General features: G+C 39.4%; 1 protein-coding gene across 6 annotated transcripts in view; it reads left to right on the plus strand.

Annotated features, from left to right (window-relative positions):
- The window catches only part of SLC38A6 (solute carrier family 38 member 6), a 96,672-nt gene that overhangs the window by 601 nt on the left and 79,698 nt on the right, over positions 1–16,373 (plus strand). For all 6 annotated transcript variants that reach the window (XR_010109763.1, XM_055097673.2, XM_063596083.1 and 3 more), the window contains exons 2-3: positions 788–918; positions 3,004–3,077. Coding sequence is in view for 5 of the 6 variants with exons in the window: in XM_055097673.2 (XP_054953648.1) it covers positions 788–918; positions 3,004–3,077 (205 nt within the window). In the remaining variant the exon portion in view is untranslated. The remainder of the gene's footprint in view (positions 1–787; positions 919–3,003; positions 3,078–16,373) is intronic.

Genomic DNA, 16,373 nt, shown 5'->3' on the forward strand with positions numbered 1-16,373 from the left:
ACCAGTCTCGTGAGGTCTTTGCAAGAGTCACAGGATTTTCCTCTTCCGACTTAGTCATGGGGGGAGGGAGAGTAATAAACATTTTAATACAGAAATTCTTAGCGGTAGAATGGAAGTGGCTTGGTAGTAAGTGCATAGCACGTTCCTGACCCTGAAGCCTGTGCAGTGGGCACTCCGCTTTTTAACTCGAGTCCTAGACACTGTTCCCAGGACTTTGTTCCCAGTGCTGTTTGTGGGGAGGGGGATGTTTTCAGGGATACTGCCAGAACAACGTGAATTGCTGCTGTTTATAATACTGTCATTGCAAGGTATTCCTGACCATCCTTCCAGTTTGGTAGAACTAATTCATTAGATATATAAGTAGAGATTAGTTGTGCAGTCCTAGTAATTGAGGAGAAACAACTGCCCACAGCAGTCCCAGGTTGACTCAGCAATTCTTTAGTAATCACATGAGCTGAGGCCTTATCCCTCCTCTCTCTCCCCACTCCATTCCCATCCTATCTTCATCTCTTGCAGTCACAAGGTTAGTCATGGCCCTTCCTGAACTCTACCTGTCTTGTGTACTGGTGGAAATCATTTTCCTAAGAAACCCTAGATTCCTGGAGCTGCAGTAGTGGGAGGTGGGAAGGAAAGGAAAGGAAATTAGTGTTGGTTAAGCAACGAGTGTGTCATACAAAGCCTGGTGGTTTGCAGCTTTTTTCCATAATCTTTCATTTATGGAATTTCTTCACGAAATTTTAACTTCACCGTCCAAACATTTAACACTACTAAATTTGTGTGCTTACAGGAACTTCACAGACAGCGATCACCAGGTGTTTCATTTGGTTTATCAGTGTTTAATTTGATGAATGCCATCATGGGAAGTGGCATCCTTGGCTTAGCTTATGTTATGGCTAATACCGGTGTCTTTGGATTTAGGTGAGTCTTCATATTTTACCATCAAATTTTTTTTTCCATTTTGATAATATACGGAGAAGTAGAGAGATAGATTCCAGAAGCTGCTATTATACAATTTCTAGTTAGTTATTTCTGGGGTTTTAGCATTTTTCTTGTTATTCTTGTTGCTAGTGTGTACCTTGGAGGGCTACTACATAGCTTCTTAAATACACAGAAGTGTGACTAGTTTTTAAAAATGGGAACTTGATCCACATTTCATTTATAATGAAATATGACACTTAAGAGTGACATATTCATTGTATCTCCTTGGCCAAAGTGAATCAAAGCCATGCAGATTAACTTCCAAATAGCAATTTTGTGAGTGCAAATACAACACATAATCTTTTCATTCCTCGCTGTCTCTTTGTATTGTTAAGTAGTCTTATTTCACTTTCAGAGGCCAGACATGTGTTTTGTGCCTGTTCTTTTTTATGTTTCAGGACTTAGCTTGTAGGCCAGTTTGCCCAAAATAGAAGACAATCCTGGATATTCTGTGCTTTCATAGTACTTTGTATATTCATTCTGTTATTATAATTGTTACAATGATATGTTTGGAAATTAATATTCCCACTAAACTGAAATCCTTTACAACTGGAGGTCAAGGCAGGCGGATCACTGGAACCCACGAGTTTGAGACCAACCTGGGCAAGATGGTGAAACCCCATCTCTGCCCAAAATACAAAAATTAGCCTGGTATGGTGGAGTGCGCCTGTAGTCCTAGCTACTTGGGAGGACTGCTTGAGCCTGAGAGGTTGAGGCTGCAGTGAGCCATGATTGGGCTACTGCACTTTAGCCTGGGTGACAGAGTGAGATCCTGTCTAAAAAATTTAAAAAATAGAAAAATCCTTTATAACTGGACCTTATTCTTAGCATCTAGCACCACATGGCTAATAGAATGAATGAACAAGTTGGCTTTGTCAGTAGAAGCAGATCGATTTACTAGGAAATTTAAAATGCCTAGGGAGTCTCTTTTAGGTTTATTTCCTGCTTTTATTCCAAATTTTTTGATAAGCAAAGCAACTTTTAAGTAACCCAACTTGCTTTTATTATGGAATGTACTCACAAACTTTCATTATTTTTAAAATTAAAAACTATATGTGACACCTTAAGCAAGACATAGTCAGAGGACTTGTTTTTTGATTCTCTTTGAAAAATCATAATTTATGCACCAGGGTCTTACATGCAGATATATACTGCTGAATGTGTGCTCACCCAGTCATAGCAACCATCATTTTTGGTGATGCTAGAGTGTTATTTTGTGAAGTTCCTGATGTCAGTTTAATGACATTTGTACTTTTACCTCTCAATTTTATTTATTAACAAGTATTAACTGGACCACAGAGAGAAAATTTCTTCAATGACTGGGGCAGTTCATTGGGGATAGCTGTATAGAAGCTTGTCCTGCTGGTGTCTTCCTAAAAATGAATAGGAAATTATCTAAGTTTTTTCTTTCACACTGTTGGTGAGAGGACCTCAATCATTACATTGTTTGCACATTTTTCAAATTGCATCATTAGAGGTGTGTTAACTACATTATTTTAGTTTAGTTTGGTTTGGAGAGTGTGTGCGTTTAATAGATGCTAGAAAATACAGTCTAAATAAATCTTAAGTACACCTTAATAAGATGAAGGTATGATAAGGAGGTCCATATCACTGGAAGTAGAGGGAGGAAGGGAAAAAGAGAAGACAATGAGATTGCATAAGTAAAACTTCTATTTAGACTTAAAATAAGAAGAAAACCAGTCATAAAAAGGAAATATTACAATATTATTTAATGGCTGATTCAGCAGTCAGCAGACAAGACTGCAAAATGAGGAAGTTTGCTTGTATTTTTTAAAAAGTTTGGTTTTTTTTTATTTTAAAATCAGTATATTTTCATTTAAATAAAATTGGTAAATACAAAAAAGTAGAAAAGTATCTTCTTAATTTCCTTAATGAACATAATTCTACTACTCAGAGATAGTTCCTGTGAATATTTGACTGTTAAGCAATTTGTTTTTGTAATGAGACACCATACAAAAGACAAACTTTTGGGAGGTTTTGACCAGGTGTTCTTTTATGTTTTAGCTTCTTGCTGCTGACAGTTGCTCTCCTGGCTTCTTACTCAGTCCATCTTCTGCTTAGTATGTGTATTCAGACAGGTTAGTAAAAATGTTATGCTGCTTCATTTAATAAAGGAGTCTCTTGAGTTTGTATCTACATATAGAATTGGATGTCTCAAATCTAATATCCAGTGAGCATACATTTTTATTAGATAGGGTGATCGGAATGGAGAATTTGAAAAACCAGGATATACAGACCCAATACTGTGGGGGAATATCCAAGCACAGGATGGGAGGAGGTAACTAGCATTTTTACCTGCTTTCCTCCACAACACAACCTAATTTTCTGGAGTAGAGTAGATCATGGGAGGGTCTAAAAGGTGTTCAAAGGATCCAAACCTTATGCTTATGGAGAAATCATTTTCTCAAGGAGAGAACGCCTTCTCAGAGCTACTGTTGCCTTCCCTGCCCCCATCTGCCTGCTAGTCAGAGGTAGGGATGGCAGAATTAGGATTGTAGGAAGTAAGGTCACAAAGCTTTAATTTATTTAGACACATTTTGTATTTTTAATTGCAAGCCTAGAATAGGGTAGTTTTTTCCTAAGAGAAATAAGCATGTGCAGTTAATTCAATATATTTGTGTATATACTTTTTCCCATTTGGAATTTTATTATGCAATTCAGTCATGTATTGAATAAGTTCTTTTAGGATCCAGTAAATAAAAGTATATGAATTATAGAAGTGCTTTTCTAAGATTTTCCTTTTGTCATTAACAAATATTCTATGTTCATCAGTTCTGGTCTTTTTATCTGTCTAGTCTCTTTTGTCTTTGGATTAGGTCAGCTTTGATGCCAAAATCATGGGTTTAATTCTTATATGGATGAGTTCGTTTTGCTTTATCTGGCCTTGTGATGTTCAGATTTTAAGAAGAAAAGTAGATACACAAAATAGATAAAAATGGATTTCTTAATTCATTTAGTGTTTCTATAAAAGAATACCTGAGGCTGCATAATTTATAAATAAAAGAGGTTTATTTTGCTCATAGTTCTACAGGCTCTGCAAGAAGCATGGCCCTTCTTATGAGGGGCTTTTCTGCTCCATCTGCATCTAGTAAGGGGTTCAGGCTGCTTTCATTCATTGTGGAAGATGAAGGGGAGCTAGAATATGCAGAGAACACATGGCAAGAGAGGAAGCGAGAGAGGAGGGACATGCCAGGTTCTTTTTAACAACCAGCTCTCATGAAACTAATAAAAGTGAAAACTCACTCATTACCCCAAGGAAGGCACCAAGCCATTCATGAGGGATCTGGCCCCAGGGCCCAAACACCTCCCCTTTGGCCCTACCTCCAACACCGGGGATCTGATTTCAACATGAGATTTGGAGGGGTCTGACAAACCAAACTATATCAGTGAGACTATTCTGTGCTGAAACAGGTGAGTGAAGCCCAGTGATGTTTCTTAAGAATTTTAAGACTCTTCAGAATAATTCTGAAGCCACTGCTCTAGTTTGTTTTCCTAAAACCTGTCCATCATCAGAAATACTCATAGATCTTTTTATACACAGAGAGCTCTAAGCCTCAGGGATTCTAATTTCAAAAATCTGAGGTGAGACTCAAGAATATGTTTTTAACAAGGCAAAACCAGTTTAGGATCCATAATTTATAGCTCTAACTTGTACCAGTGCTTTGGCCATCCAGTGCCAGATATGTTTTTAACAAGTCCTCCAAGTGATTCTTATGCAAATCTAGTTTAGGATTCATAGTTTATAGCCACAACTTCTAACAGTGCTTTGGCCATCCAGTGCACGCCTTTGCTCTCAAGGGGCTTGGGTGAATGTGCAGACAGATGAAAATACTAGGAAGCCGTACAAATATTAATCCTAAAGTAACAGGTTGTTCATAAAAGCATCCTGAATTTAGGAATAATAGCTTTAGATAAATATATTTGTAAATCCTGCTGAAACTTGAATTTTAATTGCATGTATTGAAATTTTGCTGAATGTGAAAAAAATTTTACTTAATTGTGATACTTTAACATCTTGGTAGATTCTTTCAATTCATTCTGTTAAAAGATTAATACTTTAGTCAACTATGTGGCAATTATGTCTTTCAAGCTTCATTTTAAAACTTCATTTTAGTTTTAATTTAAGTAAAATGTTTTATTTCGGTTATGTGGGAGTAGTATTCAGTGTGTGGAGATTTCTAAGTAATTTTAATTTTTTACTCCTTCGGTTCACATGTATTTAACTTTAAGATTCTGACACTGTGTTTGTTCTTTTCTGTAACTCTGGGGCGTATGAAGTGAATATATCTGTTTCTCTTTCTTTTCTCTTTTTCTTTGATTTCTGTAGCCTACTTGGGCCCATGAACTAACTACTTCATGGTTCTGCCTGCACATTGACTCACCTGTCTTCCGTTGATTGAATTCCTTCAATCTTTGTAAAATTCTCTGTGGAGGTAGGCTTTTCCTTTTTTTTTTTTTTCAATACATACATTCATATATAAAGACTAGAGTATAATACATAACTAACTCTCTTCCAACAGTTTGTTGGACTGTCATAAAGGATTATTATGCTCAGATTGAATTCATTGGTAAGAGAAAGAGCTATCATGAGTTTTTATGAAATAACTTCTTCATTTATTTGCTGGTGGTAAAGGGTAAAGAGAAATTTTCATCTTTATAAAAGTAAAGGATTTCTTCACATGAAATTCTACTTTAGATTTTATGGAGAGTTTGGGGTCTATCAGGACTTTTCATGGGAGCTGAGGTGGAATGTAAAGAACCTTATTCTCTCTAGCCTTTGTTTGTCATCTGTAAAATGGCAATGATAACACTTCCTTCTTGGAATTGTTCTGAGAATGAAATAAAATAATGTATATGAAATGTCAAGTCCTTGGCAAATGAGTGCTCCCTGGGGCAAAAATGCCCACTGGGGCAAAAATCCCTAAAGATTGCAGGGTGTTGTACACACTACTATCTCAGAAATAGTTGGTTCGTTGCCATTCTTTTGGAATACTTCTCATGCTCTGATACTAAACCCACAGCTCCCCTCCACTGGCTTCCATGTCACTGTCAACTGGAGAGAGTGAGAGTCCTAGAACTCTGCATACCTCTGGCCGAACCACAACTCCCTAGTCGTTGATCCCTACTACTCACTGCATTGTCACCATTATTTGCCTTGAGACCATTTGGATTATGACATTATACCATCTATCTCAATTTGTGTTAGTCATTTCAAGTATATTAGGTTATCTTTCATTTCTCAGACTCATCCCATATGGCTGTCATCTGTTTCTGACCTCGTCTTCCACTGCTCTCTAACTCCTGAAACCCTTCCACTGTGCTCTCTGGAACTCACAGTCAATCATCAGCAAAACTCACATGTCTCTAATTCTCTTCTGAACATTTCTGTCTGTTTCTTACACTACGAGAACCTCCTCTGAGGCTTCTCTGTAGTTCTCTCAAGTGGTCAGTCTTTTCTCTTTATGTCTCTCATACTAATTTGAAGATGGTATAGGTGTCCTGTTTGTCCCACATTTCTGCTTCTCAACCATCTTCCTCTCCTTGAACCCCCCAGCTTTTAATCTCATGAATGTATACCATCTACGGCTCTCCTTACTATTGTCATCTATAGACTCCTAGACCATTTCCTGTCATTTCATGAAAGTTTTAGCTAAATTTTAGCTTCTACTCACCTTTTAGTTTCTTCAGTATTACCCCTGTTATAATTCTGGATGATTTCAATATGCATGTAGCTAATCCTTCTAATGCTTTCAGTTCCTGAACCTCTTCTTCTCTAATGATCATATTCTCTACCTACACTGGCCACTTATTTTCTCCTATGGTCATACCACTGATCTTGTCATTACCAAAATAGCATTTGTTAGTATCTGCCCATCTGCCACCACCATCTCCTATGTTTCTAACTCACCCTCTCAAGTACTTCAACTCTGACAGTTTTCACCCCTACCAAGACTTCTATCAATTCATTGGTTCTACCACCTTTGCACTGACCCCCCACACTCATTCTTATTTCCCTCTTTATCCAGTTGAGGTTTTGTAGTATGTTATTTAATCCCTTGCCTATCCCTTGAACCATCATATTTCCCTGGCAAAATTCCAACCATAGTTAAATATAACTGCCTGCTTCACATTTGCACCCATGCATTTGAATCTTCCTGAGGAAAAGCACAACCATGCAGACTGATATCACTATAATTCAATGTCTAGTGTACCTATGATGCTATCACACAATTCTGGTTCACTTCTTTGGTTCATCACTTCATTTAGCTCATTCATCTGCTATCTAGGAGATTGCTTTTTTATATCTTCTCCTTTCTGTCAAACCTTCGACACTTTTTTCTTTGATTTCACCCATAACTGATATTCTTCGCTTTCTGTTTCACTGAAAAAATAGAAGCAATCATAAAAGAATTTTATAAGCTCTTGCCACAACTTATTTATCTGTGCCTATATACTCTGTTCCTTGGGATGAATTCTTTGTGTTTATTTCTAAGGCCTACCCGCCGACTTGTGCTATGATCCCACCTGCTCTTGCCTACATCACTCCAGCCACTTTCTCCCTTCTTTCTTATTTCTTGGCCCTTTTCTACGATTTCCTTCCTATCATTTTACAAATAGTCTAATTTCTGTCATCATAAAAATCTCTTTTACTTTGCATCTTTTGAATATGCCTCATGTCTTCATGACAGCACTCCTTAAAATAATTGTCTAAACCAGGCCAGGTGTGGTGTCTCATGCCCGTAATCCTAGCACTTCGGGAGGCAGACACAGGAGGATCACTTGAAGTCAGGAGTTTGAGACCAGCCTGGGCAACATGGTGAAACCCCATCTCTACAAAAAAAAATACAAAAATTTGTGTGAGGTGACATGAGCCTGTAGTCCTAGCTACTGGGGCAGCTGAGGCAGGAGAATCACTTGAGCCAGGGAGGCAGAGGTTGCAGTGAGCTGAGATCATGCTGTTGCACTTCAGCCTGGGGGACGGGAGTGAAACCCTGTCTCCAAAAAGAAAAAGAATTATCTAAACCAGATGTCTCCAGTTCCTCTCCTCCCACTCCTGTCAGGCTTTTCCACTGAAACTGTCGTAGCAGTGACTTCCACATTGCTAAATCCAATGATCAGTTCTCAGTCAGCAGCATGTGACAGAGCAGATAACTCCTTGCTCTCTGAAAGACAAGTCACGCTTTCCTAGTTCTTCCTGTTTCATCAAACACTCCTTTTCTCTTCTGTTGAATTCTCTTAATCTCCCCATCCTCTAAACATTGGTGTACCCCTGGGACTATTCCTCTGATCTCTTTTCTTTTCCCTTCTTTTCTTTTTTGTTGAGACAGAGTCTCACTCTGTCACCCAGGCTGGAATGCAATGATGTGATTTTGGCTCACTGTAACCTCCGTCCTGCAGGGTTCAAGCGATTCTCCTGCCTCAGCCATCTGAGTAGGTGGGATTATAGATGTGTGCCACCACACCCAGATAAGTTTTGTATTTTTAGTAGAAACAGGATTTTGCCATGTTGGCCAGGCTGGTCTCAAACTTCTGGCTTCAAGTGATCCGCCCACCTTGTCCTCCCAAAGTGCTGGGATTACAGGTGTGAGTGATCTCTTTTCTTTTACACTCATTATCGGGCTCATGGTGATTCTGAAATTTATATCCCTGGCCTGGAACTCTCCCCTGAATTTCAGTCTCATCTCCAGCTGCCTCCGTGACATCTCCACTTGGATGTCTAACAGCTCAGATTTGTAAAACTCCCCATCTTTATACTACCAATCTACACTTTCTACTGTTCCCATCTAAGTAAATGGTAATGTCTTTCTTCTAATTGCTTAGGCCAAAGATCTTTAAGTTATTCTGTATCTCCCCTTTTTCCCCTCATCCTGCATGTTCAATCCATGCCATACTGTTCCCTTCACTTCAAAAAAAAATTTTTTTTCGAGGTAGTGTCTTGCTCTGTGGCCCAGGCTGGAATGTAGTGGCGTGAACATAGCTCACTGCAGCCTCGACCTCCTGCCTCAGCCTCCCGGGTAGCTGGTAATCACAGGCACACATCACCATGCACGTATCACCATGCACGTCACCACACCTAACTAACCTCAGCCTCCTGAGCAGCTGGTACTACAGGCTATGCGCGTCACCACACCTGGCTCATTTTTTAATTTTTTGCAGAGATGGGCTCTTACCACGATGCCTAGGCTGTTTTCCAGCACCAGCTCAAGCAATCCTCCTGCCTTGACCTCCCAGAGTGCTTGGGATTACAGGCATGAGCCATCGTGCCTGGCCAAAAAATTAATAATCTGGTATTTTTCTCATTTAATTGCTACCACCCATCTTCAGTTACTATTACCACCATCAAAAGTAATAGTTTATCTTTTTGTTTTTACTTCCACTCTTACTTCCTGCAGTCTATTCTTAACAAAACAACTATAATGATCTGTTAATGTAAGTTAGGTCATAGCATTCCTTTGCTCAAAATCCTCCAGTTGCTTCCCAGTTCAATCAAAGTAAAAGCAAAAATCATTACAAAGTCCAACACAAGTCTTCTGCCCTTTTTATCTCCTTGATTTATCTTCCAGTACTCCCTCACTGGTTTCAGTCACACTTTTAATTTTTATCTTATGTAACATATACTTATATAGCACTTAGCATCATTCTAAGGACTTTATGAATTTGAATATTCATTTAATCTTCATAATAATATTATGAGGTACGTATCAATATTATTTCCATTTTTTGAAATGAGGTAACTGTGGCACAGAGAGGTTAAAGTAACTTGTCCAAGAGAGGTGAAAGTAACTTCCCAGTTAGGAAGTATAGGAGCCAGGATTCAAACCCACACAGTCTGGCTCTAAAATTGTGCTCACTCTTCCTCAGTCGTGCTGGGTAGTCTCCTGCTTCCATACCTTTGTGCTTTCTGTGCTCTTCTTGGGCGTTTCTTCCCCCAGTTTCCCACATGACTTTGCTCACTCATCACCTTCAAGGCTTTGACAAATCTTACCTCTTCTGTGAGGTCTTTTTATACAATCTCATTTAAAATTACAAACAGCAACGGTTGATCTACAGTATCATCAAGGAAGGAGGATCTACCTTTCTGTTCCATTATTCTTGTGTGTGCCTTCCCCATCCTTGAGGTCTAGGACGACTTGTGGAGTGCAGACATCGCATCCGTGTTCTAGAGAGCAGAAAGAGAGAAAGGGATGCCTACCAGCTGAATCTCACTTAAGACTCCATTTTCTTGTTGCCAGAACTTAATATGCCCGATGGCCATACTAAATTGCATAGGGACCTAGAAAATGTAGCGTTTATTAAAGGTGGCAATGAGCCCAACTAGAAGTCAGGGTTCTGTTACTCAGGTAGAAGAAGGGAAGAGACAACCAGCAGTCTCTACCCCACCAGGGTTCCATCTTTATCCGTACTTGTACTTTACTGTCTTTGAATAACATTATAAACTTTTATAGCTTAGCTACCAAAAATAGGTTGACGACTCTCATCCATGCTGCCGAAACATATCAGCTACCTCTGATATTGGAGATCTCCATTTAGATGTTCCAGAGGCTTTGTGAGCTCAACATGTTTAAAATTAAACTTATCTTTCATCTTTAATGGCTCAGATATGCTCCTCTTCCTGTACCGTACCTCCGTGAATGGTACCACCAGTTTATATCTCCTTCACCTCGTACATTCACCCAGTTACAAATTAATTTTGTAAATATTTCTCGGGTCTGCCTAATTCTCCTTCCTTATTGCTACTGTGTAGATCACGCCATAACCCCTCCCCAGGATTACAGTAGAGTTAAATCATAACAGGTATTTAAGTTCATGTCATTTTAATTCATACAGTTCAAAAGTGGGGGAGAAAATAACTTTAAATAGTGCTGGGTAATCCTGCCTGTATTCTACTCAGTGAACATATATTCATCTGGGGACTGAGTGTGAGGTGGGAAATATAATAATGTTGCTCCCTCTGTTATATTTTTTTTCTTTAAAGATAACTTTTTTTTTTTTTTTTTAAGACAAAGTCTCGCTCTGTTGTCCAGGCTGGAGTGCAGTGGCGCGATCTAGCCAAACCGCAACCTCCGCCTCCTGGGTTCAAGCAATTCTAATGTCTCAGCCCTCTGGCATCTTAAGAGACTTCCTATGAGTTCCTGCCTCCAAACTTTTTTTTTTTTTTTGAGGCAGAGTCTTGCTCTGTCACCCAGGCTGGAATGCAGTGGTGGATCTTTGCTCGCTTGCAACCTCTGCCTCCCGGGTTCAAGTGATTCTCCTGCCTCAGCCTCCCAAGTAGCTGGGATTACAGGCACCCACCACCACATCTGGCTGATTTTTGTATTTTTTAGTAGAAACGGGGTTTTACAGCGTTGGCCAGGCTGGTATCGAACTCCTGACCTCAGGTGATCTGCCCACCTCGGCCTCCCAAACGGTTGGGATTACAGGCGTGAGCCACCGCACCTGGCCAGATAACATTTTTTAGCATACTGTCTTCATGGTGCTGTTTTAAGAGATTTGCATGTATTATTCTCACAATAGCAATGTGAGGTAGAAATTGTTACATCCACTTTAGAGATAGGAAACTGAGGCACTGAGTGATTAACTAGCTTGCTTAAGGTTGCACAGCTAGCTAGTTAGAAGAGCTAATATTCGATTTAGGCAAGCTAACTCCAGAGTCCACTTTCATAACACTGTGCTGCCATTTCCCCACTATTATAGGAACCTGGAAGCTTATTTTCTGGAGAAGGTAAACTAAAAGGACTCAGCAATCATAGATATTAGGTGTAGTTAAGGCCAAGATCACCTTACTGAAAACAGGGAGATTAAGTGAAAGTCTACTAACTGAAGGAGAGTCCCAGTTAGTAGGAGTTCTGAGACTGCTGGCAGTAAGTCTTCTACTTTCACTTAAGGGATTGGAGGAATATTTTCAACAGAATTTCTCCTGCCCAAGAGAAAAGACCTACAGGTAAAAATAGTTGAGGGCCCTTCAAGAAAGAGCTGAGTACCTCCTGTTTAATCATCATATAGTTAAGCGTACCACTCAATAAGCCTCTTCTGTGTACACAGAGCTTGTATTTAGTCTTTTAATGCATCACACTTACGTCAAGAAATAGCCAAGTATCACCAGATATTTCAGGAAAACCTTTAATGTGAAAGATATATACTAAAACAGCCACATACACACACACAAGCCAATAATGAGATACCTCTACACATGTATTAGAATGACAAAAATCTGAAACACTGACAATACCAAATACTGGCGAGGATGTGGGACAACAGGAACTCTCCATTCATTGCTGGTGGGAATAAGAAATGGTACAGCTACTTTGGAATACAGTTTGGCAGTTTTTTAACCAAACTAAATATAATCTCATCATAGGATCCATCAGTAGTGCTCCTTGGTATTTACCCAAATGAGTTCAAGACATATTTCTACACAAAAACCTCCATAAAGATGTTAATAACAGCCTTATATTTACCAAAATCTGGAAGCAACTAAAATGTTCCTCAGAAGTGAAAGAATTTTAAAAACTGATATATTTGTACAATGGGATATTATTCAGCACTAAGTAGAAATGAGGTGCCGGAGCCTTGGCTCACGCCTGTAATCCCAGCACTTTGGAAGGCCGAGGCGGGCGGATCACCTGAGGTCGGGAGATCGAGACCAACCTGACCAACATGGGGAAACCCTGTCTCTACTAAAAATACAAAATTACCTGGGCGTGGTGGTGCATGCCTGTAATCCCAGCTACTCAGGAGGCTGAGGCAGGAGAATTGCTTGAACCCGGGAGTTGGAGGTTGCGGTGAGCTGAGATCAAGCCATTGCACTCCAGCCTGAGCAACAAGAGCAAAACTCCGTCTCAGAAAAAAATTAGCTGGGCATGGTGGCGGGCACCTGTAATCCCAGCTAGTTAGGAGGCTGAAGCAGGAGAATCGCTTGAACCCCGGAGGCGGAGGCTGCAGTGAGCTGAGATCATGCCATTGCACTCCAGCCTGGGCGACAAGAGCAAAACCTCGTCTCAAAAAAAAAAAAAAATACCCAGCACGGTGGCTCACTCCTGTACTCCCAGCACTTTGGGAGGCCGAGGTGGGCGGATCACCTGAGGTCAGGAGATCAAGACCAGCCTGGCCAACATGGTGAAACCCCGTCTCTACTAAAAATACAAAAATTAGCCAAGTGTGGTGACACCCACCTGTAATCCCAGCTACTTGGGAGGCTGAGGCAGGAGAATCACTTCAACCCAGGCGATGGAGGTTGCAGTGAGCTGAAATCGTGCCACTGCACTCCAGCCTGGGCGACAGAGCAAGACTCCATCTCAAAAAAAAAAAAAAAGAAGAAGAAATGAGGCATCAAGCCATGAAAAGTCATGGAGGAATCTTAAACGTATACTATCAAGTGAAAGAAACCATATGATCCAGCAATTCCTCTTCTGGGTTTATACCCAAAGGAAATGAAATTGGTACCTTGTAGAGATAATCTATGCTCCCATGTTCATTGCAGCATTATTAACGATAGCCAAGTTAGAGAAACAACCTAAGTGTCAGTAAGTGAATGTATAAAAAATTGTGATATGTACGTACAGTGCAATATTGTTCAGACTTAAGGAGATCCTGCCATTTTCAACAACATGAATAGACATGGAGAACATTATGCTAAATGAAATGAGCCAGACACAGAAGGAAAAATACTGCATGATCTCACATTCATGTGGAATCTAAAAAAGTCAAATACATATGAACAGAGTAGAACAGTGGTTATGTGGGGGATGGGAAGATGTTCATCAAAGGGTATAAAGTTGCAGTTATGTAGAATGAATAAGTCTACAGAGCTAATGTACAGCATGATGACTATATTTAATATTGTTTACTGAAAATTTGCCAAGAGAGTAGATTTCAGGTGCTTTTACCACAAGGAAGGAAGAAAGGGAGGAGGAAGGGCGAGAGGGAAGGAAGGGAGGGAGGAAAGAAAAGATAACTATGTGAGAGGGTAGATACGTTAATTTGCTTGACTCTAGTAATCATTTCTCTGTGTATATCAAAACATCATGTTGTACACCTTAAATGTATATAATAAAACAAAAAAATCTGAAAAGGCTACATACTGTATGATTCCAAGTATGTGACATTCTGGAAAAGGCAAAACTATGCAGAAAATAAAAAAGATCAGTGGTTGCCAGAGTTTAGCAGAGGGAGCGTGAATAGGCAGAGCACCCTCACCTTTAGGACAGTGAAATGAATCTGTATGATACTATAAAGTGGACACATGTCATTATATATTTGTCAAAACCCATAGAATGTACAGCACTAAAAGTGAACCCTATAATGTAAATTATGGACTTTGTGTGATAATGACATGTTAATATAGATACATTGATTGTAACAAATGTACCACTCTGGTGCAGGATGTTGATTGTAGGGGAAGCTGTGCATGTGTTGGGGGCAGGAGGTATATGGGAACTCTGTACTTTCTGTTCAACTTTGTTGTGAACCTAAAACTGCTCCTAAAATTATTAAAGAAAACGCAAGGAAAGAAACAAACTCAGAGGAAAAGAGGAAACAGACAATACAAGACCAGATGAAAACTTAAAAAGCTACATTTAATAACTTTAGAGAACTAAAAGAAGATACTGCATTCTTGAAACAAAAATAAGGAATTATAAAAAGGGTATATTCAGAAAACCAAAAGTCCTAGAAGTCAAAATTAGTTCAATTGTTGGGTTGGGAGAGTTACAGAAGTTTCCTGGGGGTGGAAAAAAAGAGAAAGCTTGAAAATGGGAGAGAAAAGATAAGAAAATTAGAAGATCAGTCCAGGAAGTCCAACATGCAAATAATAGAAATTCTGCAACAAGAAAAAAGTAAAAGGGATGGTAGAAAATTATTAACAAAATAATACAAAAATTGATGTAACTGAAGGAAATTAGTTTCAAGATTAAAAGTTTTCCTCCTGGTGTCCAGTATAATACTTGTAAGATAATTGTTACCCAAGACATACTGTGAATGATCAGAAATCCAGTTATATAGATAATATTCTAAAAGCTTACAGAGAGAAGGAACAAACAACACAAAAAAAATTCCTGCAAAGAATCAAGAACCACAGTAGTGAAAGTCTTCCTAGGAGCAATACTGTAAACTAGATGACTGTAAAACAATGCCTTCAAAATTCCTGGGGGGAAATGATTTTAATATAGAATTCTATAACTAGCCAAACTATTGCTTAAGTGTGAAGTTTGAACAATGACATTTTCATATATACAAGTTCTCAAAAATTTTTATTCACCCTTACTTAGTGAACAATAGAGTATACCCTTTACCAAAGTTAGAGAGTAAGAAAGAAACAAGGAATCAGGCACAGGAAAGAAGTGGAGGGCATTCCCAGGACATAACTAAGCAGCAGATCTAAGCACCATCTATAGATTGGAGTTGTGAGGTTTTTTGTGGTTTTGGGAGGGGGTGTTTAGATGGGATCTCACTCTGCTGCCCAGGCTGGAGTGCAGTGGTGTAATCTTGGCTCACTGCAACCTCCACCTCCCAGGCTCAAGTGATCCTCCCACCTCAGCCTCCTGAGTAGCTTCCCACCTCAGCCTCCTGAGTAGCTGGGACTACAGGTGTGCACCACCACACCTGGCTAATTTTTGTACTTTTTGTAGAAGTGGGGTTTCACCATGTTGGTCAGGCTGATCTGAAACTCCTAAGCTCCAGCGATTTGCCCACCTCAGCTTCCCAAAGTACTGGGATTATAGATGTGAGCCACTGCCTGGCTGGAGTTGTTCTTTTCACAAAGGCACAGTCCTTGCTCCGGGTCATGCTTGCCCTCTGGATTGTGTTCAGGATGGAAACTCTTTTCTTATTCCTCTGAGTAAAGGGATTGTCTTTCTCATTTGTCGGTCTAACTCTTAATTTGTGTTAACAGTGCTTGAGTAGATTAGCAGTCAGGCCGGGCTGTTAAAAAAGTCAGAATAAAATAGGGATTGAACCAAGGTAGTAATAAGGTGAATAAAAGAAAGAAACAGGTTAACAAATGGTGGGGTGCAGCAGAGTTCCAGTTGAGAGGAGCTGATATCTGAGTAAATGTGGACAATAAAGGAGAAGTAGATGTCTAGTGTATCTCTCAGGTTTCTGGCTTGAGCCACTGGATTAATGATAGTGTCATCAATGAAGATAGGAACACAGTAGGAGGAGGTTGTTCAAAATAAAAATGAGTTCAGTTTTAGACTTATATGTAGGTGGACAAGGCTTAGAATGAAGCACAGGCTAGAAATTCATTCATTCAATACTCTTGTCTACTAATAAGAAAGAGATAAATAAGAGCCAGTTACTTCCCTGAAAAAGCTCATAGTCTAATAGGGGAAACAAATACATAAGCAAATAATTTATAATGTAGTATGATAAATTTA

Source organism: Pan paniscus, chromosome 15 (assembly GCF_029289425.2).
Source record: "Pan paniscus chromosome 15, NHGRI_mPanPan1-v2.0_pri, whole genome shotgun sequence".
Lineage (NCBI taxonomy): Eukaryota > Metazoa > Chordata > Mammalia > Primates > Hominidae > Pan > Pan paniscus.